At 47.9% G+C, this 26,913-nt stretch overlaps 1 protein-coding gene across 4 annotated transcripts in view; it reads right to left on the minus strand.

Annotated features, from left to right (window-relative positions):
- Positions 1-6,588: 6,588 nt before the first annotated feature.
- Positions 6,589-26,913, minus strand: part of OSBP2 (oxysterol binding protein 2) — a 252,956-nt gene continuing 232,631 nt past the window's right edge. The window contains exons 4-14 of one of the 4 annotated variants that reach the window (XM_077160544.1): positions 25,113-25,308; positions 24,402-24,519; positions 19,516-19,573; positions 19,236-19,376; positions 17,789-18,034; positions 15,640-15,760; positions 15,261-15,364; positions 15,093-15,188; positions 14,824-15,008; positions 8,343-8,581; positions 6,589-8,221 (exon numbers count right to left, since the gene is read on the minus strand). In XM_077160544.1, the coding sequence (XP_077016659.1) occupies positions 8,079-8,221; positions 8,343-8,581; positions 14,824-15,008; positions 15,093-15,188; positions 15,261-15,364; positions 15,640-15,760; positions 17,789-18,034; positions 19,236-19,376; positions 19,516-19,573; positions 24,402-24,519; positions 25,113-25,308 (1,647 nt within the window). In that variant the 3' untranslated portion in view covers positions 6,589-8,078. Of the gene's footprint in view, positions 8,225-8,342; positions 8,582-14,823; positions 15,009-15,092; positions 15,189-15,260; positions 15,365-15,639; positions 15,761-17,788; positions 18,035-19,235; positions 19,380-19,515; positions 19,574-24,401; positions 24,520-25,112; positions 25,309-26,913 lie in introns of all 4 variants that reach the window. The other 3 variants (XM_077160542.1, XM_077160543.1, XM_077160541.1) reach the window with 3 other exon arrangements.

Raw genomic sequence — 26,913 nt, forward strand, 5'->3', positions numbered from 1 at the left:
AGGAGGGCGGGCGGGTCGGCTGCTCTCTTGTTTTTTTAATATAGACATTTAGGGCAATAAATTTCCCACTCAGCACAGCCTTTGCCACACCCCATAAATTCTGATAAATTGTATTCTCATTTTCATTACTCTCCAGATAGTTACTAATTTCTCTAACAATTTCTTCTTTGACCCACTGGTTGCTTAAGAGTTTGTTATTTAATTTCCATATATTTTTGAATATTCTCATTCTTTGGACGTTATCGAGATCCAGCTTCATTCCATTGTGATCAGAGAAAGTGCTTTGAATAATTTCAGGGTTTTTAAATGTATAATGACCTGTTTTGTGCCTCCAGCATATGATCTATCCTGGAGAATGTTTCATGAGCACTATAGAAGAATGTATATCCTTGTGCTTTGGGGTGCAATGATATCTGTTAGGTTTAATTAATTTATCAAATTGTTTAACTTCTCTGTTTCCTTGTTGATCTTCTGTCTGGTTGTTCTGCCTATAGAGGAGAGTGTTGTATTGAAGTCTCCTGCTATTATTGTTGAAACATTGATTACTCCCTTCAATTTTACCAATGTCTGTCTCATGTACTTTGGAGCTCCTTGATTGGGAGCATATTCATTTATTATTGTTATATCTTCTTGGTGAATTGTTGCTTTAATTAATATTTAGTGTCCTTCTTTTTCTCTTATGATGTCTTTACATTTAAAGTCTATTTTGTCTGATATTAGTATGGCTACTCCTGCTTTCTTCTGGTTACAACTTGCATGGGAAATCATTTTCCATCCATTCACTTTCAATCTATTTGTATCCTTGTGTGTAAGATGAGTAAGCAGCATATAGCTGGATTGTATTTCTTAATTCATTCTACCAGTCTGTACCTTTTAATTGGTATATTTAGTCCATTAATATTCAAAGTTATTACTGAAAAGGCATTTCTCGAATCTGCTATCTTATCTTTTTAATTTTATTTGTCAGAAATATATATTCTTTTCCTCTCTTTTATCCTTTAAGTTATTCCTTACTGGTACTCTTCAATTCTGTGCCCTCCTCCAGACCTCTGTCTCCTATCTTTTTTTTTTTTTTCAACTGGCAGAACTCCCTTTAGTATTTCTTGTAGGGCCAGTCACTTGTTGACAAATTCATTCAGGATTTGTGAAAATTTCAACCTCTCCCTAAGTTTTGAAAGACAGTTTGGCTGGGTACAGAATTCTTGGCTGGAAGTCTTTCTCTTTCAAAATCTTGAATATATCATACCACTGCCTTCTCACCCCCATGGTGCAGTTGAGTAGTCTGAACTCAGTCTTATGTGGTTTCCCTTGCATGTAGTAGATTGTTTTTCTCTTGCCTCTTTCAGAATTTTCTCCTCTTCAACATTTGACATACTGATTAGAATGTGTCTATGGGAAGGTGTATTTGGATTTATTCTGTTTTGAGTTTGTTGGGATTCTTTGACTTGTACATTCATGTTCTTTATAAGGGTTGGGGAGTTTTCCCCCATTATATCCTCAACTACTCTTCCTAGCCCTTTACTCCTCTTTTCTCCTTCTGGGACACCAATGATTTTTATGTTTGCATGCTTTGTTATGTCTATCATTTCCATGGGATACAGTTCAAATATTTCCATTTTTATTGCCATTTGCCACTTTGAGTGTTTGAAATCAGTTATCCTGACCTCTATATCACTTATTCTTTCTCGTGTTTCTTCAAATCTGCTGTTGTGTGCCTCTAGTATGTTTTTATTTGGTCAACAGAGTCTTTAATCTCTGTGATATCTGCTATTTTTCTATTTATTCTTTCAAATTCCTCTCTATGGTCTTCTGCTGTCTTCTTGATCTCCTTTATGTCATCAGCCATCCCACTTATTTTGTTAAGTAGAGTTATAGGAACATCTTTGATTAGCTGTTTCAATGTCTGTGTGTCTTCTGGTGTTTTAATTTGGTTGTTAGGCTGGATTATATCTTTCTGCGTCGTGATATGCTTAGTCATCTTCTGTTGTTTTTGTCGCCATGTAAATATCTTGATTGATTTACTTTGGGTGTTGATTTCCTTCAGTAGTCTAAAGGAAATATATCATACCTTGTGTTTGCAGTGTGGATGTGTAGCAGGATGCAGCATATGGGGCAGGGCACAACAGTGTGGTGATGTGTTGCAGTACAGGTATAGGCAGAGGTTGGGGATGTTATACTGGTGCTTATGAGTGTGGGTGCCCAGAGACCAGGGAGGACGTGGCTGTGTGTGTGCACAGGTCTTGGGGGCATAACCCTGGTGTGCACTGGTCTAGGGCATGAGGCCCTTTGTGTATACACACTGAGCTTATGGCAGCAGGTCAGCATTATGCCTTCGTGGGGTGAGGGTGGATGTAACCTGGCTGTGCAGGTCAGCGTTTTCTCAGAGCTGGGAAGAGTGATTGAGGGCTGTGCACATGCACGGGTCTTGGAGTGCTGTACACTGATGCACAGAGCTCAGGAGGGGGTGGGGTAAGGCTGTGCAACACTATGGGCAGGGGCAGGTATAGCCTGGGTATGGAAGTAAGTGTCCACAGAGCTGGTGACAGCCTGCAGGGAGCAGGGAGGGGGAGGTAGTGCTTGGGAGGGGTGCAGGAAAGGTGGGTTGGGCTGCACTTGGGTTGGGGGCGTGGGATGGGTATATGTGCTAGGGGTTGGTGGGGTGGGAGCACTTGGAGCCTGGGGAGTGGGGGCAGGTGATGGGGCTCAGGTACATGGGGTATGGGGTGAGTCACAGATCAAGGGGCTGCACTGGTGAGGGTAGCGCATTCAAGGAATGTGGCATGGCTTACTTCCTAGTCCCTGTCTCCCTGTCCATGCACTCCTGTGGGCTCCACACTTCCATGTTAGGCTCCAGTTTTCTGCCTCTCAGTTCCTCAGCTTTTGCAACCAGGGTCACTCACGTGGTGCAGAATGCTTTCCCAGGTCAGTTGCACTCTTGAATTGCCTTCTCAGTTGCCCTCCCATCCCTTCTGTAACTTTTCCTTGGAGCAGGGCTGAACTCCATCTACCCTATTCAGCCATCTCCCCGGAACTCCCAAAAATGTTTTTTATATTTGTATTTAATCACCATCATTGTCCATGTTAGTCATTCCTAAGCTATACCGACTCGGTCTTTATCTTCTACCCTTCCTTCTGGTTTCATACGTACCCCCAGCCCTTCTCCCTCAACCGTACTCACATTCAGCTTTATTCATTATACTTTTATTGTGCTACTGTTAGTACTGTGCTATCCATTTCTGAGTTTTTACAATCAGTCCTGTTGCACAATCTGCATTCTTTCAGCACCAAGTGCCCAATCTCTACCCTGTTTCTAACTCCTGATAACTTGTTAACTTTATTTCTCAAAGTTCACTCATAAATATTAGTGTGACCATACAGTATTTGTCCTTTTGTTTCTGGCTAATTTCATTTAGCATATCTTCAGGGTTCATCCATGTTGTTACATGCTTCATGACTTTATTCTGTCTTATAGCTGCATAGTGTTCCATTGCATGTATACACCATAGCTTGTTTAGGCACTCATCTATTGATGGACATTTGGGCTCTTTCCATCTCTTGGCAATCTAAATAATCCTGCTATAAACATTGGTGTACAAATGTCCACTTGTGTTCTTGCCTTCAGTTCCTCTGAATATATACCTAGTGATGGGATAGCTGGATCATATAACAATCCTACATTTAGCTTCCTTAGGAACCACCAATTGCCTTTCAGAGTGGTTGCACCATTTTACATTCCCACTAACAGTGGATAAGTATGCCTCTTTCTCCAGTTCCTCTCCAGCACTTGCCATTTTCTGCTTTTTTCTTTTTCTTTTTTTTATAATGGCTATTCTGGTGAGTGTGAGATGATATCTCAATGTGGTTTTGATTTGCATTTCCCTAATAGCCAGTGAAGTTGAGTATCTTTTCATGCGTCTTTTTGCCATTTGTATTCCCTCTTCTGAAAAGTGTCTGTTCACATCTTTTGCCCATTTTTAAATTGGGTTATTTTCTTTTTGTTGTTAAATTGAAGAATCTCTTTATATATTCTTGATACTAAAATGTTATCTAATATGTGGCTTCCAAATATTGCCTCCCATTGCATATGCTGCCTTTTAAATTTCCTACAAAGTTCTTTGATACACAAAAGTATTCAATTTTGAGGAGATCCCATTTATCTATTTCTTTTTTCAATACTCATGCTTTGGGTGTAAGGTCTAGGAGACCACCTTCTATTATGAAATTTATAAGATATTTCCTTTCATTTCCTTCTAACAGTTTTATGGTCTTAACTCTAATGTTTAGTTCTTTGGTTTTTTTTGAGTTAATTTTTATATAGGATGTGAGATATGGATCCTCTTTCATTTTTGTTTGCATATGGATATCTAGTTCTCCAAACACTGTTAACTGAAGAGGGTGCTCTCTTCCAGGTGGGTTGGCTTGACCGTTTTATCAAAGGCCAATTGTCCATACATGAGCGGATCTATTTCTGAACTCTCAATTCAATTCCATTGGTCAGTATATCTATCGTTATGCCAGTACCATGCTGTTTCGACCACTGTAGCTTTGTAAAGTGCTTTAAAGTCAGGTAGTGTGAAACCTCCCACTTCATTTTTCTTTCTCAAGATTTTTTTTTAGCTGTTCAGGGTGTCTTCCCCTTCCAAATAAATTTGGTCATTGATTTTCCTATTTCTACAAAGTCAGTCATTGGGATTTTAATTGGTATTACATTGAATCTACAAATCAATTTGGGTAGAATTGACATCTTAACTGTATTTAGTCTTCCAATCCATGAACATGGTATGCCCTTCCATTTTCTTAGGTCTTCCATGAGTTCTTTTAGCAGTTTCTCATAGTTTTCTGTATTTGGTCTTTTCTATCCCTGAATTTATTCTTAAATAGTTGACTATTTCATTTGCTTTTGCAAATGGAATTTTTTTCTTGATTTCCTCCTTAGACTGTTGATCACTAGTGTATAGAAACACTACTGGTTTTGTGTGTTGATCTTGTATCCTACCACTTTGCTGGACTGATTTATTAGCACTAATAATTTTGCTGTAGATTTTATAGGATTTTTGCATATAGTACCATGTCATCTGCAAACAGTGAGAGTTTACGTCTTCCTTTTCTATTTGGATGCTTTTTATTTCTTTTTCTTGTCTAATTTCTTTGGCCAGAACTCCCAGCCCATTGTACTATAACAATGGTGATAGTGGTCATCCTTATTGCTGATCTTGGAGGGAAAGCTTTCAGTCTTTCCCCACTGAAGATGATGTTAGCTGTGTTTTTTTTTTTTCTTCAAATATTCCCTTTATCATGTTGAGGAAGAGCCCTTCTAGTCCTTTCTTTTGAAGTGTTTTCATCAAGAAAGGATGTTGAATTTTGTCAAATGCCTTTTCTGCATCAATCAAGATGATTATTTATTTTTTTCTGCTTTGACTTACTGATAGAATGTATTATATTAATTGATTTTCTTGGGTTGAAGCAGCCTTCCATACCTGGAATAAATTCCACTTGGTCATGGTGTATACTTATTTTAATGTACTACTGGACTTGATTTGCAAGTATTTTGTTGAGGATTTTTTTCATCTATATTCATTAAAGAGATTGGCTATAATTTTCTTGTAGTATCTTTATCTGGCTTTGGTATTAGGGTGATGTTGGTTTCATAGAATGAGTTAGGTAGATTTCCCTCCTTTTCAATTTGTCTTTCTAGAACATCAATCACATGTTATTCTTTGTTCAGAACTCTGCCTGGGTCTCCACAGAGGGCAGGGTCAAGACTGAGCCCCAAGGCAGGCTCTCTGGCTTGCTTTGCCTCTGTGGATAGACCTCTGTCACCTCTAGATTTTGCCCATGCAGTCCACAATCACCCCCCTCCCCATGGTGCCCTGGGTCAGGTTCATCCTGGGGGTGCCTTAGCCCTCACCCCTCTATTCCAGTGGAAACTTCCCCCATCTCCTCTGCTGGACCCACCGAGTCACTGCCAGAACCCTCTCTCTCCACACAGAGGCAGGGAACCAAAGCCCAGGAAGGAGCTCTGTGCAGTCAGCCTTGGATCCCATGATGTTGGCGATTGGAGATGGTTAGATGCCTTACTCTGATGCCCATTCCCTCACCTGGCAGCACTAGCAGTGGGGAGAGGACTCACTGGGAGACCAAGTGCTGCTCACAGCTGGGTACTGGCATCTAGTGATCTGAGTTGCCTGGCAACCCTGGGCAATGGAAGCTTATGGTTATCAAGGAACTGCAGAACTCACCAGGGTGGGTGTTCCCATGCCCTGACCACAAGCAGCTCCAGGAACTAAGAAGCAAGAAGGGCAAGTGGTGGCTTTCATGTGACTAAAACACAGCCTTTCTGGGTCCAGGCCCATCTCTGTGGCCATGGGGCTAAGGGCAAATACTGGGAGAGCTGGGATCCTTCCCTTTGGCTTTTAGTGGGTTGGGGGTCCCTACCAGGTCTTCCACTCCCTCGTTCCCTCTTCATACAGACCAACCTCTAGCTGCTTCAGCGTTGAGTCAAATAAGGTCCCCTGCTCCCTCCGCCCCACCTGTGGGCTGTGTCTACCCTGTCCCACCAACCCCACAGACAGATACAAGGCAAGGCAGTGGAAAACTCCAAATCCAAGGTTTATTATTACTGGTCAAAAGGAGCTTGCTCACAAATAGTAGTCAAAAGAGTGACAATCAACAGCCCTCATGGGGAGTTCCTGATGGGAGGCCCAGGGTGGGGCCGCCCTGCCCCTGCTCTGTAGGACTCTCTAGTGTGGGTGCCACAAGGCATTTCATAGGTTGGGTTTTCATTTATTTTTTATAAAAGCCAAACCAGTCCTGGAGTAGAAAGAAAACACCCATGTCTACCCTTCAGGACCAAAACAGAAGGAGGAAGATTTGGAGTGGGGGGTTCTGAGGGGACTGGGACAGTGGCCACGATGATCCAGTCCCTTCAGCAGGAGCCTTTTGAACGGGGTGTGAGGAGAGGGCAGAGCAAGGGCTGCCAAGAGGGCCAAACTCAGACAGGAGCACACTGTCTTCATCATTTTTTCATTTTCACATATCATAGAAATTTAAGCAAAATAGCTATTATATATATATATATTTTTTATATCATATAAATTAGGCAAATTAAGGGTTCAGAGGGCACTGAGATGGTGCACCCCCTTGAGTGGCCTGAGGACGAGGCTGGATGCTGGGTGTCTGGTGCCCAGGTCAGCAACCCAGGCTGAGTCAAGGGTTTGCTCATTATTGCTGATTTGGGGCCTGGTTATTGGGGAGGGAGCACCTGCAAGCCCTATCTACCACCCTTCCTGGCTTCTTTGGGGCCAGGGAGTCACCCCAACTTGGCCAGGGCTTGGCCTGGGCCATCGCCAACACTGCACCCCCGCCCCCCCCCCCAGGTTGGTGGATAGGGACTGTAACTCTAGGACTCCTGGGTGGGCCCCCCACCCCTCTGTTTTGTTCTCCAGGGGACCCTGGACTCCTGAAAGTGGGGGGTGGGCTGGGATACATAGGACCTTGCTATGTTGAGCTACAAAATGCTCCCAACTCAAAGAGGTCTGGTTTTCTAATCTCTTAAGAAAGAAGGGGTTCTTGCCAGGACACTTCTGAGGCAAGTGTTCCAAGCATGCTTGGAAAAGTTGTCTGCTAGGTATTGTACTAAAAATATTTACTAAATGTCATGGCTGGAAAGACACGGAGTTATTATTATTATTATTTTTAAAAAATGTCAAAAGAGAGGCTCCCTAAGAGATGGGCCAGTTTCTCCCTGGGTTGGGGCTGGTGACTTGGGTGCCTGTGGACCCTAACCACCCCACCTGAGTGTGGTAACTGGGGAGCTGGGGTCCTCCTGGGGCCACAGCCCATGTGGGAGGGGTGCGGGTGACCTTGCGGACCTGGGGAATGGAGAGAACAGGGCCAGCACCTCCTCCTTCTAAGGTGGTAGCTCCCCGGAAGTAAGTGTTACAAAAAAGAAAAAAAGGAAAGGAAAAGGCAGGGAGGGGTGGTGGTGGAGAATGTCAGTTCAGTACCAAACTGGGTGCACTGAAGAAAAAGGTGGACGGGGTGTGCAGGCGCCTGTATTTGCAAGAGGGAAGTGGCGCTTAGAAGATGTTGGGGCACATGTGCCAGTCCTGCTTATCCTTGGCCTCCCAGTAGCCGCCCTTGTACACGCACGCCATCTCCCCGGTCAGCGGATCCAGCCTCTTCTCAAACCACAGCGGGGCGTACACATCCACCTCTTTCTCTGCTGCGTGGGCACAGTGGGCGGGTGGGCAGCCGGCTAGGCAGCCTGAGCACCGCCCCCAGATGTACCCCCACCCCCATCCCCCCCATCCCCCCGCCTAGCGGCCCCGCCCGGGCCTCACCTTCCTCGGCGCCGGCGCCGCAGACCTTGCCATGCGCGCACACCTCCAGCCGCCGGCGCCGCATCAGCCGCTGCTTCTCCTCCAGCCGCTGCTTCTCGGTGTTGGCCTCATCCCAGCGCCCCTTCTCCATCAGCCTCTGGTCTGGCCGCAGGCGGCTGTCGGTGGGCGCCACTCCCTCCTCCTGCTCGTTCAGGGTCAGGGCCAGCTCCGAGAAGTAGTACATGTTTTCTGCGTTCTCTCTGCAGCAGGCAGCGGCGTGAGAGGGCCGGGCGCCCCTACTGCCCGCCCCCCACCCCCCCCCCCCCCGGGGGTGCCCGCAGGGGTCCTTGTCCAGGGTTCCCTGGTCCCGGGTCCGAACTTTCTTTTCCTCCCAATTCTGGTTCCCCCTCGGAAGAAGGTGGCAACCCCCCCCCAGCCAGTTGCACTCACTCGCTCTCCAAGCCACCCACCGAGCTGCAGCTGTCTTCTACACTGCACTTCTTTTGGAATTTGGCCACTTCATCCAGACTTCCAAATTTATGTGGAAGGATATTATGAAGTTGTTTCATAATATCGTCATTATTTGTGCTGGTCTGAATCTGTGGTGGACCCCAGAAAAGCCATGCTCTTTGTTGGGTGGGAGCATTTTGATTGTTTCTATGAAGATGGGGCCAATTCTGGGTGGTAACTTTTGATTAGGTGATTTCCATGGAGGTGTGTCTCCACCCACTGAAGGTGGAGTTCCTTGCTGGAATCCTTTAAAAGAGGAAACATTTTGAAGAGAGTCCCTTTTGGTAGAGCCACGTGAAAGCCAGCAGACACCGCCATGTTCATCATGTGCCCTTCCAGCTGAGAGAGAAACATTGAACGTAGTTGGCTTTCTTGAACCAAGGTATCTTTCTCTGGATGCCTTAAATTGGACATTTCTATAGACTTGTTTTAATTGGGACATTTTCTTGGCCTTAGAACTGTAAACTTGCAACTTACTAAATTCCTCTTGTTAAAAGCGATTCTGTTTCTGGTATATTGCATTCCAGCAGCGAGCAAACTAGAACATTATTATTGCCCTGATTTCTGTAAACAACAACATCCTGTTTTGCATCTGTGATGTTGGGTGTATATGTTTTCAATTTTCAACAGTCATGTCAGAAGTTTGTCCATTTCACTTGTCTGTTGAAAATCAAACTTTTGGCTTAGTTGCGCTTTCTCTATTTTATGTTTTTCTGCTTTAGTGATTTTTGCTTTTATATCTCTTCCTTCCAATTTGTTGGGGTTTATTTTGCTGTTTTTTTCCCTCCTAAATTCTTGAGATAACTGTTAGTTTGGTTGTATTTCTATGTACTTATCTTTTTCCATTCTTTTACTTCAACTGTTTTGTTTTTTATTTCGTTGCAGCTCTCCCAAGTCCCCTATAGCTTGCCCACAATAATTTTAGGTACAGCCAAGGTACTTTTCTGCCCAAGAAGTGTATTCCACGGCCTGGAATTCTAAGTGGCTGGAACCCAGAGACTGGATGTAGGGTCAGAAGTTGTGGCAAATGCATTGATGCTTCTTGTGCCTTGTTGAAGATATCTTTCCTTAAGGTCTGAAAGATATTCATGTATGCTTTCTACTTATGAGTATTTTCTTACTGTTCAACATTTAAGATCTTAATCTGTCTGGAGTTGATTTTTGTTATAAGGTAGGGATTCAGCTAATCTTATTCCATATAGATAACTATTTGATCTGATCCCTTTGGTACACAATCTCCTCTTTCCCCATGACATGACTTGCAACCTTTGTCATACCAAAAGTATATACATCCATAGGTTTCTGAGCTCACTATTCTGTTAGACTATAGCTTCAGAGTCTGGAAACCTAGAAGGCCAAATCTTCTCTTCTTCAGAAACATCTGGATGCTGTATACTTCAAAATAAATTTAAAAATTATATCAAGTACCATGAAAATTCCACTTGGGATTTTCTTTGATCTACTGACTCTTTAGATCATGACCTCTTTACTGTACTAAGTCTTTCTATCCATGAACACTGTATCTTTCTCAATTTATTTTTCTCTTTGTTATCTCTTAGTAAAGTTTTATCATTTTGTCTATGGGAGTCTTGAATATAAGATTTACTATAATGTCTGATGTCCTCTGATACTATGTTAATTGGTGTCTTTTCTTAAATTGTATTTTCTAGTTGTTTGCTGTTATTGTACAGAAATGTAACTGACTTTTGGATATTAATCCTATATCCAAGCTCTTTTTACTGGGTCTATTGAGGTTTGTTAATATGATTAATTATTTCATGGGTTTCCACATATAAAATCATCCTTGCATACCTAAGATAAACCTAACACCAGTGTTATCTTTTTTAATACACTGTTGGATTGGATTTTCTGATATTTTATTTAGGAATGTGCTTATATATTCACAAGTGAAATAGGGCAAAACTTTTTTTTCCCTAGTACAATCTTAGCCTGGTTTGGTACAGGATTATTCTGGCATGCCATGTGTTATTTCATCTTTTTCTATTTTCTGGAGTAATATATATAAAGTTGGCATAAGTTTCCTAAAAATTTGGCAGAATTTACCTGTAAAATTTTCTAGGCTTTGTGCTTTCCTTGTGGGAATTTGTAAACCACTGCTTCAGGTTCTTTATTATAGGACTACTCATGCTTTTTATTTTTCCTGGTGTCAGTTCTTGTAATTTATTTTTAAGCTGCGTTTTAAAAGTTTTTAAGCATGTATTTGCTGACAGAAGTCCCTTATCAACTTTTCATACTTTACATGTCACTCACTATGAATCCATTTTCAGTAAGATTTATGAATCCCCTTTCAATAAGATTTATTTCTATCATCTATCTTGATCAGTCTTGCCAGTGATTTTTCTATTTTGTCAGATTTTTAAAAACTTCTTTATTTTGTTTTATTGATTTATTTATTAAACTTCTTTTTAAGTTTTATTGATTTCTGCTCTTACTTTAAAAGTATATTTTCTTCTCTCTTTGGGTTTATATCATACTTTCTCTAATTTCTTAGAGTGGAAACTTAGAGAAGCCTCAAAATTAATGAGCTTACATACCTATTTAAGGCTAGACATTTCATTTCCTTTGAAGCACTTACTACCTTGTTGCATTCAACCAGTTTTGATATCTTTTCATTATCATTCAATGAATCAATTCAATTCAATCTAGTTCAATTCTAGGTACTTTTAAATATCCATTCTGATTTCTTATTTTACCCATGAGTTACTCAGCAAGTTAAAATCTTTAAAAATATGTGGGGATTTTTTGTCATTTTGTTCTTATGTGCTAACATAATTGTCTTATCACAGATCATGGTCTGTGTGATAGCCTCTTTACATTTCTTAAGGTTTTCTTTAGGGTTTAGCACATGATCAATTTTTGCATATCAATTTCCATGTAAATTTGAGAAAAATGTTCTCTGATTATTATTGCATACAGAAGTTTATCTCCTGGATTATTTTATCTCATTCATATATTTGGTGTTGTTTTCCCCCTTGATCTGTAAACAAGTGAAAGGGATGTATTGAAGTCTCCCAATCTCCCATTGTAGTCATGGATTTATCAATTTCTCCCTTTACTATCAATACAGTGTGTGTTGGTTTGAAACTATTATGTACCCTAGGAAAGCCGTGTTTTAATCCTGATCCAATCTTGTGGGGACAGCCGTTTCTTTTTACTCCTGATTCACTATTGTAGGGCAGAAACTTTTGACTAGATTATCTCCACAGAGATGTGACCTGCCCAATTGTGGGTGTGACCTTTTGATTAGATGGAGATGTGACTCCACCCATTCAAGGTGTGTCTGATGAGCTCACTCGACTCCTTTAAAAGGGGAAACATTTTGGAGAAACCTCAGATGTAGATGATTGGAGAAAGTTGCTTCAGAGCTGACAGACACGGATGTTCGGGAATGCTTGGAATGTTGACAGAGCAGAAGCCTAGACATGGGCAGAGCCCAGCAGGCGTCACCATGTGCCTTCCCATGAGATGCTAAGCCAGTCACAACCCAGGGTTGTGTCCCAGAGGAGCGAAGTTTGAGGGCTCACAGACACTTAGGAAAGCATTGGCATCAAAACTGGAAATAATGGAACTGGTAACAAGGACCAGCAGACACCAGCCACATGCCTTCCCAGATAACAGAGGTGTTTCAGATGACATCAGCCTTCCTTGAATGAAGGTAACCTCTTGTTGGTTCCTGAATTTTGACAGCTTCACAGCCTTACAACTGTAAACATGTAGCTTGTTAAATGTCCTTTATAACAGTCATTCCACTTCTGGTATATTGCATTCTGGCAGCTTTAGCAAACTAAAAAAACATGCAGTATATATTTTGAGGCTTTCTTACATGCATAATGTTTGAAACTACTTTATTCTTCTTGACAAACTCAGCCTTTTATCCATATGTACCAACTTTCTCCAATCTCTAATAATGCATGCGTCCTAATATCTATATTATCTGATATTAATGTATATATATATCAGCTTTTTGATTAGTATTTTCATGATATGTCTATATTTTACTTTCAGCCTTTACACATCTTTTTGTTGGGGTATCTCTTAGAAAAAACATGTATATTATTAAACCTCCAATCTGTTGATATTTTGTTTCTTTACTAGTGAGTTTTATCTATTTCTATTTTATTATCATCATTGACACGTTTGGACCTCTTTCTATTATTTTAATTTATTGTTTTTGCTCATTTACCCTAATTTTTCTCTTTAACCCTTTCTTATTAAAAATCTGATATCTCTTCTCTCTAATAAGGCAAGAGTTTAGCCTTCCTTCATATCTGTTGGTATCCTCCATCCCTCGAAACTCTACCATGTTATATTTTCTAGACTTTTAATTCCGGATCATTATGGCCATATTTTCTCTGGTCTTAGTAATTATTTAAAAAATAAACAATACATTTCACTTCACATGCCCATTGCAGCATCTCTTGGATTTTTTCTTCCTCCTTTTAAAGTATTATGTCCAATATCATCTCCATTGTGTGTTTTTGGGTGGCAAACCTTCTGAGAATGTACGGCTGAGAATATTTTTTTATCCTGTTCCCACATTGGGATGATAGCTTGATGGAGTAGAAAATTCTATTTTCTAAACTTTCCTGCACCATTTTGAAAATATTACTCCAGTGTTGGCTGTCTAGTATCAATCTGATTCTTCAGCCTTGATGGTAGTCTGCCCCTCCTTCTGTAAGATGTTAGAATTTTCTCTTCGATCATAATTTTACCACACTGTATCTGGGCATAAGTTTTTCTTTATCTCCTGGTTTGGGCACTCCATGGACCCTTTCAATTCAAGGTCTTTCATCTCTTCTATTTTTATTTTAATTTCATTTTTCCTTTCTTTCTGAGATGCCAAACAAATGTCTAACTTAGCGGTTACCATAAAAAATACCATATTCATACTCCATACAGGCAAAAGTTAAGTGACCCTCCTGCTGGGTAGGGACTCACAGAGGTTTCCCTTGGTTTATCCCTCTTTTGATTTAAAGGATACTGTGGTCATGTCTTAAACCTGCACTCTCAGCTCAGCCCAGGCCTTTGAGATACAGAAAAGAATCACCCTGGGGAAAGTTGTTAGAACCCAGAGGCCTAGAGAGAAGGCCAGCAGAGATCACCCTGTGCCTTCCCACGTAAGAAAGAACCTCAGTGGAAAGCTGGCTGCCTTTCCTCTGAAGAACTAACAAAATAAATCCCCTTCTATTAAAAGCTAATCCATCTCTGGTGTGTCGCATTCCAGCAGCTAGCAAACCAGAACAGATGTTATACCCTGCTCTCAAACCTTAAGTGCATACAGAGCCCTTGGGGATCTCACCGAGTGGCAGAGCTGATGGAGGATGTCTGGGGGTGGGATTCTTCACCCTGACAAGTTCCCAGCCAGTGCTGCTGCAGAGACCTTCTCACTGTAGCATCTTATCTTCACTCTTCATTTCTTCTTCTTTTTTTTTTTTTGTAATTTCATCTGACTTTTATTCAGTCCATGGGTTTTCTCTGCAGTTGTGTTCAATCTAGTAAACCTTTCCATGGAGTTCTCAATCTTAGTTACTTTACTTTTGCTTTGTAGAATTTCTGTATCTCCTTTGAATCTGCAGTGCTGCTTCCTAGATTCCCAGGGCTGCCATAGAAATAACCACAACCTTAGTGGCTTAAAACAACAGCTCTCCATTGTCTGGTTCCCGGGAGTTATTTTACCTTTGGCTTTTCCTTCTTTTAGCCATGCAGGACTAGGTCCTCTCACCCTGTTCAAAATCTCTTACAGCTACCTGATGGTGTGCTTAATTTCCTTGTTTGCGGGCACCAAGCTTTGGCTCATCCTCACCTCTGCCCGGTATGTGGACGGAACCCTGCATCCTCCTCCTGGGCCTGTTGCTCCCTTCCTGCCTGGCCGGGCTCCTCTACTGCTCCCTCTCCCTCTCCCTGCACCTGCCCGCTCTTCCCTGCCCCAGCCCCACAGCACACGGAGAGGCCCTGGCAGCCCCCTACTCACGGGAGCGGGTACTTCTTCCACAGCGGCTTGGCTGGCAGAGTCTGGTACACTGTCTTTGGCTTTCCGTCGGAGCTGGGGCTGCTGGGGCTGCTGTGGATGACCCTGCAGCACTCCATCTGTTCATCCCACGAGCCTGACAGCACGTAGTGAGCCTTGCCCTGGCTGTCGCTCACCACTCCCGTCACCTGTGGAGGTGGCAGGACCAGGTGGGCACACGCCTGCTCTGGGCGCCCTCCCACCCCAAGCTCTGTGGGGTGTGCCCTCCTTACCTTTCGAGCTGTCTCTTTGGAGAAGTAGCTGTAGGGCAAGAACTTCAGCTGGCAGCGGTCCTTGGTTTTATGGTTAACAATCTCGATGTCCCCTGTCTGGTGAGAGACAGCAGTGGTCAGTGGCCAGTCTGCAGACCAGACGCCCCTTGCCCCATGGCGCCCCCAGACCTGGTCGATCCATAGCTTGCCCACGATGATGTTGTGCACAGTTGAGGTGCTTTTCCTCCACACATAGTGGTTCCCGCTGGCCTGGAATTCTAAGTGGATGGCACCTGGAGGCCAGATGGAAGATCAGAGGTCATGGCCCCAGGGTGGGAGCTCTGCCAGCCTGCCCCAGAGTGGCACACTTGAGAACCAGAAGCACATTCGTGCAACGAGGCATGGTTGGTGGGGCGAAGGTGGGGTGGGGCAGAGAGGCCCGGGAGCCTGTCAACGGGGGAGGGAACAGGTCTGCAGGTAGATTAATGTGGCCCTGGAAAGCCCCAGGCCGGCTCGGGGCTGGCAGAATCCTCCCCACGAACCGCAGGAGTGCATGGGCCCAGCTCACCTAGTGGCATAATGGAGAGGTATTTGCCCCGGAACTTGCTGGAGATGGTGATTTCCTGCCAGAGGCTCCAGCCATGCTTGGAGAACACGTAGTGTGCAGCCGAGGGAGGATGGTGGCTCACCTGAGGCCAGATCGAAGGGCATGAACAGCTGCTGGACATGGCCCCAGGCCTCCCCCAGCCAGGTGGGCGACCGGCCCTGTCTCCACATGTATAGCTAGAAGACAGCAGGTCCCAGAACGGGCAGTGCCCAGCAGGAAAGAACAGGAGTGGGAAATGGGGGGTCCCTGCACTGGCCCTGCCCCACACAACGGTTGGGAAATGTGTTAAGCCCCCCAGGCCTGTTTTCTGCTTTAATCCTCACCATTCATTCTCATTATGCACCTGTCACGCTATCTTCTTTCCAGTACCCTGACCAGCAAAGTGCCCCCAGGGGCAGCATCAGGCTTCCGTGCAGGCCAGCCTGGTTCTGGAGCACAGGGCCTGGGATATCCTGCCTTGTCGGTCCACCCTTGCCCCTCCCGCCTCCAGGTGCCCTGCCTCACCCTGGCAGCACCATCTCCGACTGCTGTCGGTTCTTCCTTAGCTCCATGGCTCCCCACTGCAGGTCCCAGTGTTTGGACCACTCATCTGTCTCACTGCAAGGCCTTCAAGTGGGCTCTCAGGCTGACACCTCCACGCAGGATCAAACCGAAAGGGGTCATGGCCCAGCCCCTCCCCGTCTCCATAAGAAGCACCCCCACAGGCCTACCTCCGAAGAGTAGGTCTACATTGGCTACCACATTGGCCAGCAAACTGTCCCTGAGCCCATCCATCACTCACAGCAAACTTAAGGCCAGGACTTCCCAGGGATGGCCCGAGTCTCTGCAGCCTCCATTCCTCTTTTGGACCCAATCATCAAATGCTTGGAAATCATCCTTGAACCCACTTTCTCTCTCATGTTCCCCATCTGATCCCTTAATAAATTCTGTCTGCTCTTCAAATTGCATCTAAAAATCCACCCCTACCCGCCCCGCCCCTCCCCCACTGCCCCGGTCTAGGCCCCCAGTGGGTCAGTGCAAAAGCCTCCCTAATTCCAGGTGCTTGGCTCTTCCCGCCGCAGCCAAGGGATCTTGATGAAACAAAAGCCAGGTGGCACCATCCTCTCCTACCCCTACCACCTACCCCCCGTGCACCACCCCTGGGCAGAGGCAAAGCCAGAGGCCCCCAGGCTTCCAGGGCTGGCCCCGCCCAGCTTCCTCTGTCCCCTTCTCTTTTCTTCCCCCAAGGTCAGACAGCTCCTTTATCTCCTCTCTCCCTTTCCACCCCCTCCCCCACCACACCACAACAGGGACAACACAAGCCCCGGAACCACCCTGTCCTTCCCGGCTCTGCCTTCAATGTCTGAGCAGCCACTGGCCCCCTGCAGTTCTTTGCCTGGGGGCTCCTACTGGATGGCTGGGTGCACTCAGCAGCCAGAGCTCACCTTTGCCCTTTACAGATAACAAGCCGCTCGGCAAGCCAGAGCCTGGAGCAGCGCCCGGCGCACAGCAGGTGTGCAGTGGTGGCCTGACTGGCTGACGCAGCATCAGGATGCCACTGCCGAGGCTCCCAGCCCACAGGGGGCCTTGGCTCTGCTCCGTGAGGACATTCAAAGGATGGAAGAGAGTTCACCCCATTTCCCGGGCAACATCTCAGCCCCGGGAGCACCTTACACTCCAGACCTCCCCAGTGAAGTGGGCATGGGACAGCTCCACCCGCACAGCGTGGGCTGCCCTGCACACCTCATAACTCAGTGGTGACCCTGTGCTCCAGCCCGCCCAGACTCCTTGCCCCTCTGCTCTGTGCTTCCCTGCCTGGGAGATGGGGCTCCGTTGCTGCACGTCAGACCTGATTCCTCCCTCGAGGGAGGGCTTTCAGGGTCTTGGGAGGCCTGCGGGAGCAGCAGGTCTCTGGATCTCACCCAGCTGCTGCCTGGACCCAGGCTTGCCGGGGTTCCGGCTGTGTAACGCGAGGGCAGGGGCATGTCAAGGTCTCTGGCCACGTCCTGCCTGCCTCGCTCTGCCCTCCATGCCTGGAGCCGGGAGCCTGACCCAAGTAGGGGAGCAGAGTCGGCCCAGCGCCGGCCTGGTGGGCCGAGCGCCAGCCTGGTAGGCCGAGCGTGGGCCTCACCTGCTCGCAGAGGGAGCGGAGGCCCATGTCGTCCAGGCGGTCCAGCTCGAAGGTCTCGCCCAGCATGGGGTTGAAAGGCTTGGCAATGCGGTGCGCGGTGGTGGAGTAGGAGGACATGGAGAAGGCGGCCACCAGGCACATCTGCTCCACTGAGCTGGTGCAGTGTGCGGCCTTGTCCAGCAGGTGGTGATATTCCAGGTCCTCCGTCAGCCGCTGGAGCATGGACAGGGGCTCGTTGAAGTTCACCTGCGGGGTGGCCGGGAGGTCAGCGCCTGAGAGGCACCCCCACTCCGGGCTGGCCCTGCCTGCTGCAGCCTCAGCTAGGACTGTGGCTCCTGGCCCAGGCCCGGGGTGCCCCAACACCGGGGCTTTTCTCAGGGTCAGGGATGAATCTGCTCAGTGGGCCCCTTCCAGAATCAACGTCCTTGGACCGCCCCTTCACCTCTGCCCCTTCCTGCCTCGGTGTCCCCTTGGTACCCATCGCTCTCTGACACATTATGCACTGTACAACTTTATGCCAGCCACTGTCAGCCGTGCCCTACCAGGGTGGAAGCTCCAAAAGCCTGGGGCTTCTGACTTGTTTGCTACTGTTACCTGCAGCACTGAACCATAGGAAGTATTCAATAAATATCTACTGAATCAGTGAATGGAGGAATGAGTCCAGAATTGGGACGTCCTCCTACTCTGAGCTACTGTGTAGTTTTCCATGTAGGGGAGTTTATGAAGGAGCCAAGGCAGGATGGGGGTGGGGAGAGGGGCACAGGATGGAGTATCGGGGCCCCTGTTCCGGCCTCAGGGTAGTGGTGCTGGGAGACACCAGGCACCAGGCAGTATTTTCTGGGTTGTCTCCTTTCGACCTCCCCAGACACCTGTGAGGAGGGTGCTGTGTCCATCTCCCCTTTGCAGACATGGACCCAGAGGTGGGACGGGACTCACACAGAGAAGCAAGTCTGGCCTGGGGCTACCAGGGGTCCCCTCCACAAAGCTGCCATCCCCAGCTGGCGGCCCACAGCTCCCAGCCTGCCCCTCCGCCTGCTGTGGGACCTCACGGAGCCTCCGTTTCCTGGGGTGGGCGGGCAGGCAGGACTGGACAAGGTGATGGATGCCCAGGCCTCAGGGCCGGCTCCTGGTGTGGAGAAGGGGCTCCCTCCCCAGTACTGTTACCCTCACCCCCATCTGGGAAGTCCGGACAGCTGGGACACTGTGAGGCCCATCAGTCGGGTCCAGAGGGCCCTGGGGCTCACCACATCTCTGATCCACACAGGGCCCCTTCCTAGTCCCTCCCCGCCAAGCCTGGAGATGCTGCCTCGGTGGGGGTGCCGGGGCAATGCTGATGGGCAAGACTGAATAACTAGCTCAGGCTCCTCCTTGAGCACTACCTCAAGGCTGTGCGCGCCCCTCATCTGGGCTCTGAGACACGGGCCCCCGGGCCCCAAGGCCCACCCACCGGCATGGGGATCCTGGAGAGCTCCCGGCCGATGCAGGTCTTCATGATGCTCCAGAGGTTAAGGCTGTAGTTGGGCTTGTCAGGGATGCGCACCCGCCTCTTCACTTTGGGGGGCTGCCCAGGGGACGCTGAGTCCAACACCTGCTGAGGAGCCGGGTGTGGCCATCAGTGGGGGCCCAGGTACCACTTGGCCTCCAGCCACCCACAGCCATCTGGCCCGGAGCTAGGGGAGCCAGCCTGTCCTCCTCGGCCCTCCCCAGCTGGCCCCACCTGCACTTACGCTGTCGGTCACGGGCCAGTCGTCCACAGGGCATGCCCCACTCTCACCCTCGGCTTTTCTGCAGGAAATACAAAGGGGGACTAATTACTTATAGATCCTGAGGCTTCCTTGAGACGTGTTCCCCCGTTCTATCTGAATTCCTCACAGAGTCTAAGGGGAAGTCAGTCTTGTCTTGGGACACGCCCCCAACCTCCAGGACCCTCAAGATGGGGGCCGAGGGACCCAAGGCAGTGATTAGGAAAGGCCCCCACCTACAGATTCCCTACAGCTATGCTCTGCAAAGTCGTCGTCTGGGGTCCCTGCCCATGGCCCCCTCCTAGGGACTGGCTGACCCAGGCCCCAGATGAGGTCAGGAGGGGCTCTTTTTCTACAGGAACCTCCTAGAGCCGCTTTCTCTCAGGATGGACCCCACTGCATCCTCAACGCATGGCTCTATCTCCTCACTAGATGGGGACTCCTTAAGGGCATGTCGGAGGTCAAACCAACACCATGCCTAGGAAATCCTTGGGCAGGATGGTTAGCTGGGCCAATGGGGTGGCCCTTGGCTCTGTGGGAACCCTGGGGAGAGGCTGGCTGAGCCAGGAACAGACACTTGTCAGGCAGGGGCAGGAGGATTCACGAAAGCCATTGCAGGGAGATGGGATAGCACGGAGGGGCAGACCCGTGTAGGACCTCCTGCCGCCCATGTGGCAGCAGCAGGTCAGAGGGGAGCAGAGGGTAGGAGACCGGCTGGGAAGCTCTGACAGGGGCAGCCTCAGGTGTTGGCTCGGTGCCACTGGGGACAAGGGGGCTGAGCCCAGGCACCTGGGGTTCCTGGGACAGGAGGACGCTGGGGGCGGGGATGGGGGGAGCCTGAGTGGGGCCTTCTTGGCTGCAAAGTGCTAAAGTGGAAGGCAATTCAGAACAGCCAAGCTGTGCTAACTTCGAGAGCAATATAAAGAATTTAAAAATGTTACTGGAAAACAGAAAATGAGGCTGAGCTGGAAATAAACTGCTGACGGGACTGGCAACTCCCCAAGAGGTAAGAGGACTCCAAACCCTGTCTTCCCCAGAAGAAACTGGGTTAGGGAGGTAGGCAGGCATGCTGATCCACAGCTCTCAGAAAACACAGGGAGGCCGGCGGGGGAGGGGGTGGGGGTTCTTTACCAGCCTTGACCGAGGCTGCCCTGACCCCCTGGCCCTTTAGGAAGTCCGTGGAAGCTGTGCAGGGTGTAGTGGGCAGAGGAAGAGACGAGGGCCTGAGACCAGGCTCTCTATCCACTGGGGCTGGGGGCTCTGGCTGCTCACCTGGCCACTGCAACTTGTACTTCCTCATCCCTGCTGTTGGGCGCCCTGCCCATGGGGGAGCCAGGAAGTTCCGTGACTCTGATGCCCCATGAGTGTGCGTGATGGTGGGTACCACAGGCTGCAATCAGTTATGTTACCTCCTGCAGGCCTTGGCAGGGGCCCCAGACATCCGTGGGGCCACCAGCCATCTCAGTGTCCTTTAGTGTCATGATCCTCACCAACCTTTCTGTTATGGGCTGCATTGTTTCCCCCCAAAACAGGTATGTTGAGGCTCCTAGCCCCCAGTACTTGTGAATGTTAACTTATCTGGAAATAGGGTCACTGCAGATGGCATCAGTTAAATTAAGAAGGGATCATACTGGAGCAGGGTGGGCCCTTTGTCCAAAAGGATTGGCGTCCTCATAAGGAGAGAAGAAATACAGCCATACAGAGGAGAGAAGGCAGCCAGGTGACAAGTGAGCTGGAGATGGAAGCATGGCAGCTACAAGCCAAGGAACCCCAAGGATTGCGGGCAAAGCGTCAGAAGCCAAGCGAGGCAAGGAAGGATTGTCCCCTACGGACATCAGAGGGAGACTGGCTCTCTCGACAGTTTGGGTTTTGGACATCTGGTCTCTTGAACTCTAAGAGAATAAATTTCTGTTCATTTTAAGCCACCTAAGTTTGTGGTACTTTGTTAGGGCAGCCCCAGGAAATGAATACATCTTTTATTGTTAGGATCTTAAGCAGTTTTATAAGCAGTTTTATAGGGGAAAAAAGATCCTAATGAGGACTGAACTCCTAATTATATTAACTTTGTATTCAAGCCCCCCACTCACACTCCCCTCCAACCCATGGGCACTGCCTGTGGACTGTGAGTCTGACAGCATCAAGCAATCCAGTTGCTCCTTTATGTTTGAATGTGTTTTTAGAAACATCCTAGTTAGGGAAAAAGAAGCAAAGCCTGGGGAATACAAAGTGTGAATGTCAAAGTAGAAATTCCCTGTGTCTCTTATCTTTTCTAGAATGTTTTGTCTTGGTGGAGGGAGCGACTGGAACTGTGCACAGCTCTGGGGGGGAAACTGATGAGCCCTGGCCGTCTGGATGCAAGCCCTTGGGTTCTAGCCCTTCTCCTTGACCCTGGCTGGAATGGAATCCAGCCAATACTACATTCTCCATCTCCATTTTAAAGCAAAATCCTGATATAAACCTTATTTAGGCATTTTCAATTTAAGGAAGAACAGAACCAATCTAAGCAAAAATACTACCTGGAGCAAGATTTAGAAGAAAGAAACCCCTTAGTATATAGCTAGTAACAAGAAGAATAGATGGGACTTCTGGTTGACTAAGATGGGGATGTAGGACATTTCAGCGTTGCAAACTCCCACAGAATCAGTGAACAACTATCAAAAACTGGCAAAGCCATCTACTTCGTAATGCTGGAAAACAATAAGAGGGTTGCAATAACAGAGAGTGTGCCAAACCAAGAAAATGCAGCTTAGAGGTGGTGGGTAATTCTACCCAAAGAGATTTACAGATTTAATGCAATCCCAATCAAAATTTTAACAGCCTTCTGCACAGAAATGGAAAAGCCAATCTGCAAATTCATATGGAAGGGTAAGGGAACCTGAATAGCCAAAAGCATCTTGAAAAAGAAGGACAAAGTGGAGAATTACACTTCCTGGCTCTAAAACTTATTACAAAGCAACAGTAATGAAAACAGCCTGGTACCAGACACATAGACCAATGGATTCAAACTGAGAGTTTAGAAATAAACCCTCACACCAGTGGCCAACTGATTTTTTTACAACAGTGCCAAGCCCACTCAGCAGGGAAACCATATCCCTTCAACAAATGGTGTTGGAAAAACTGGATATCCATATGCAAAAGAATGAAAGTGGACCCCTATCTCATACCATGTACAAAAATGAACTCAAAATGGATCAAAGGCCTAAATATAAGAACCAAACCTATAAACGCCTAGAAAAAAAACACAGAGAATCATTTTTCAGGAATTTGTGTTAGGAAATGGTCTCTTTGACTTTACACCATAAGCGTGAGCAATAAAAGAAGCACAGATAAATGGGAATACAAAATTTAAAAGTTTGTGCTTCAAAGGACTTTATTAAGAAAATAAGACGACAACTTAAAGGATGGGGAAAATATTTGGAAACCATATATATCTGGTAAGGGTTTAATATCCAGAATATATAAAGAGCTCCCACAACTCAACAACAAAGAGGCAAACAACCCAATTACAAAATGGGCGAAAGACTTGAGGAGACATTTCTCCAAAGAAGACACACAGATGGTCAATAGGGACATAATAGATGCTCAATGTCATTACTTATCGGGGTAGTACAGATCACACCCACAAGGAGATGCCCTTTCACACCCACCAGGATGGCTACGATTAAAAAAATGGAAAATAACAGAGCTGAGGAGGATGTGGAGAGATAGGAACCCTTGTATATTGTGGTGGGAATGTTAAATGGTGCAGCCACCGGGGAAAACAGTTTGGTGGTTCCTCAGAAAGTTAAGTATAGAATTACCACATGACCTAGCAAATCCCACTCCTAGGTCTATGCCCAAAAGAACTGAAAGCAGGAACTCGAACACATATTTGTACACCAGTGTTCAGAGTACTTTCATAGCTGCCAAAAGGTGGAAGCAACCCAAGCGCCCATCGACAGAAGAATGATAAACGAACTGTGATGTAAACACACGGTGGAATTTCATTTGGCCTTAGAAAGGAATGAAGTTGTGATGCCTGTGACAACGTGGGTGAATCCTGAAGACATCATGCTGAATGAAAAGGGACAAAAACCATATGATCTCACTTATATGAATTAAGCAAAACATGAAATTCAGAGTCAGAAACTAGAACACAGGTTACCAGGGGCCATGTGGGGTAGGGAATTGGGGCGTTGATGTTAAATTGGTTTAGAGTTCCTGTTTTGGGATGAAGGAAAACTTTTGGCAATGGATGATGGTGCCGGAAGCATGACTTTGTGAATGCAATTAGCACCACCGAATTGCATTTATGAAAAAGGGAAATTTTAGGTTGCCACACACAGACGCACACAAACCCCACAGAATTATAGAACACAGAGGGTGACCCCTAACGTAAACACTGGGCTACAGTTAGTAGCACAAGTATAATAATAGCGTTTCATTGGTTGTAACAGATGTACCACACTCGTGCAAAATGCTAATTAATTGGGAAAACAGGGTTGCTGGGAAGAAGGTATGTGGGAGCTCGGTACTTCTATAATCCTTCGACTGCTCTCATAAAAAAAAAAAAACCAAAAACCAAAAAACAACAAAAGCCACCTCACATACCATGAGGTTTATACAATGAGAGTTTATCTCCATACCGTAAGGATGGACCAAATCAGAAAATTTTTTGTTGTAGCACGAAATGTTATTAGCAGACAGACAACACATGATTATCTCAATAGATTAAAAAAAAAACCCAAAATGATTTGGTAAAATCCAATTACAAAAGTTGTTAGGTAAAAAGAGAGAAGGAGATGGGGGAAGGGGGGAGCAAGGCAGGAAAGGTCAGTCTAGGGACAGGACGGTCCCCAGGGTGCGGCCGGCTCGGGGCAGGGGGGACCCACCTGTCCTCCTTGGGCTCGGTGATCACGGTGATGAAGGATGTGGCGTCTTCCATGGCATCAAAGTACTCAGTATCTTCATCTTCCTCACTGTCCTCTCCTTTGGGAGTTAAGAGGCTTCCTAGACAAGGGAGCAGAGCCCCCGCCTTAGTTTGCAGCTTCAAAAGAGATGCCTCTTGCCAGGGGCTGTCCCACTGCAGTGACGTGCTGTGGACTTGCCTGGGCTGTGCTGGCTCAGGCTCCGAGGCTTCCCTTGGGAGCCTCCCTTGATGGGTTGAATGTGTGTATGTGTGTGTGTGTGTGTGCGCGCGGGTCAGTGTGTGGTGTGTGTGTGTGTGTGCGCGTGCGTGCCCGTGGGTCAGTGTGTGGTGTGTGTGTGTGTGTGTGCGTGCGTGCGGGTCAGTGTGTGGCCCCGCACCCCTTTCTGACGGAGCTGTCCGGCCCAGGGACCATGTGCCCCACGGCCCCAGGAGCCTCCTGACACCCGGGACAGCCAGGCCCGCCTAACCTTTTTACTGGATATTTGAACCTAGATACAGGGAGGCTGCTGCCTTTTGGGGGGTGTAGGGGTGCATGGAAAGTAACAGAGCCATGGGGTCAGGTCCGAGGCCCCAATATGGGCAAGTTATGCGGTGAGTGTCTGGGGATGGGGTGACAGATGGCAGAGAGGGGGCTGAGCGCCGAGGGGACAGAGGCCGGGCAGCCCTGACTCACCCTCGCTGAAGCTCTTGCAGGGGTTGGGGGCCCGGCCGGGGACGCTGCTGCGGAAGGCCCGCTCGAGGCTGTTGTGCTGCTTTGCCAGCTGCTCGATGGTTTCCTCCAGGTGGATGCGCCGCTCCTGCTCATACTGCAGTGCACGCTGCCATTTCCGGCTGTGCGCCTCTGCTAGTTCCAGGAAGTCCCTGCAGGCCTAGGGGGCAGAGGGAGGCAGGGAGGGGCCGGGCCCTGTGCTCTTCCTGCCGGTTCCCAGCTCACCCAGCTGCAGCGAGGTGTAACCCCCTCCCCTTTGCTCAAGAATCAAAACTTTGTCATTGCTTTGCCCCGCATGGGAATGGAGGCCCTTCCTTTTCAGAGCCAGCTCAGGGACTGGCATCTACCCTGGCTGGCTTCCCATGATCAGCATGCTCTCTGGGGGTCTCCAAATCTGGGGTGTCACGGTCAATCAGCGGCCTCCCCAGCAGTAGACCCTAGAGCTGGAGCATGGCTGAGTGTGGCTCGTCATGGCTGGGGCCTGAACTCCAAGGGTTTAATTCTGGGGCTTCCCCAGTGCTCTCAGCTGCCCCATCCTCGCTGTGTGCTGACTCTGAGCCTTTGTCACAAGACCCCCTCTGCCCCTAGAACCCAAGGCACCCCTAGCAGCTCAGACCAGTCCCTGTCTCTGGCCCAGAAGGAAGAAACGCTCATGCTGCTTACCTGGCCGAGGAACTGAGACTGGAACTTTCCACCAAGTTATCTCATAGCCTGTATCATATAACTGCTTTTACGGCTCCCCCCTTCAAGCTTGTGGTCTACTATGACATCCAGATTCCTTTCAGCTTCCCAGCATTCTAGGTGGTTCTAGCACACTCCTAGGAAGCAGGGCATCTGTCCCTGCCTCTCACCTGTATCCTGGTTTCTGGGTGTCTCCCAGCCTAATTGACCCCCAGCCTGCTGACCACTCTGGTCCCACCCATCACATGCTTTCCTGGAGAGGGGCAGGCACACAGCCCCTCTGCTGTGAGACAGGACCAGGCAACGCCTGTCAGAAGAGTTGTAGGGAGGGGGAGCCAGAGCGCCAGGTGCCTGGCAAGGGGGTGCTGGGCACACTTCCTCCCTCAGGGTGGCCACCCACATGTGCAGGGTGGCCTGTGCTCAGCTCATGCCTTCCCCACTAATTCCAGTTCTTCCTCAGATCTGCCCCTCGGGGAAACCTCCACCAGGCCTGCTCAGACCCACGGCTCGGTTCACGTCTCTGTGCCTGGTTTTTTCCATCCCACGGAATCCCTGAAACTCTGCAGGTGTTTCAGAATGTTTGCTAAACAGCCTCTCAGAGGCTGGGACTGGACAGGGTGGGACTGAGCAGGAGTGTGGGGCCCTTGCACTCCTCAGAGGAGTGGAAGGGGGTGGCTTGCTGTTCTGCCACCCACGGGGGTGCCCCAGGCTTGGCAGAAAGGGCTCCAGCCCGGAGTTTGAACAGCAGCTGCTCCCCCTGCCCCAGGCACTCCATTGCACAACTAGCCAGCTTCCGGCTATTAGCTGCTCCCCCTTCCATCACTGCAGCTCACCCTCCCATACACAGGCCAGACAGGCATGGAAAAAGTGCTCCCATTCTTAAGATGTGGGAATGGAGACCTGGAGGTGCAATGTGACACGCTCAAGGGAACCAGAGAGGGGTTGTGGAAAAGGGCGTGTGGGCAGAGTCCAAAGACCTGGGTTCCTGCAAATGCCACTCCTCCCAAGCCCACGTCCCCTGTGCTCTCCCACAGGCCCTGTGCCCGTGGACTCCCACTCCAGCTCACCAGCAAACCCCTCACTT

The sequence above is a fragment of the Tamandua tetradactyla genome, chromosome 5, assembly GCF_023851605.1.
Source record: "Tamandua tetradactyla isolate mTamTet1 chromosome 5, mTamTet1.pri, whole genome shotgun sequence".
Classification (NCBI taxonomy): Eukaryota; Metazoa; Chordata; class Mammalia; order Pilosa; family Myrmecophagidae; genus Tamandua; species Tamandua tetradactyla.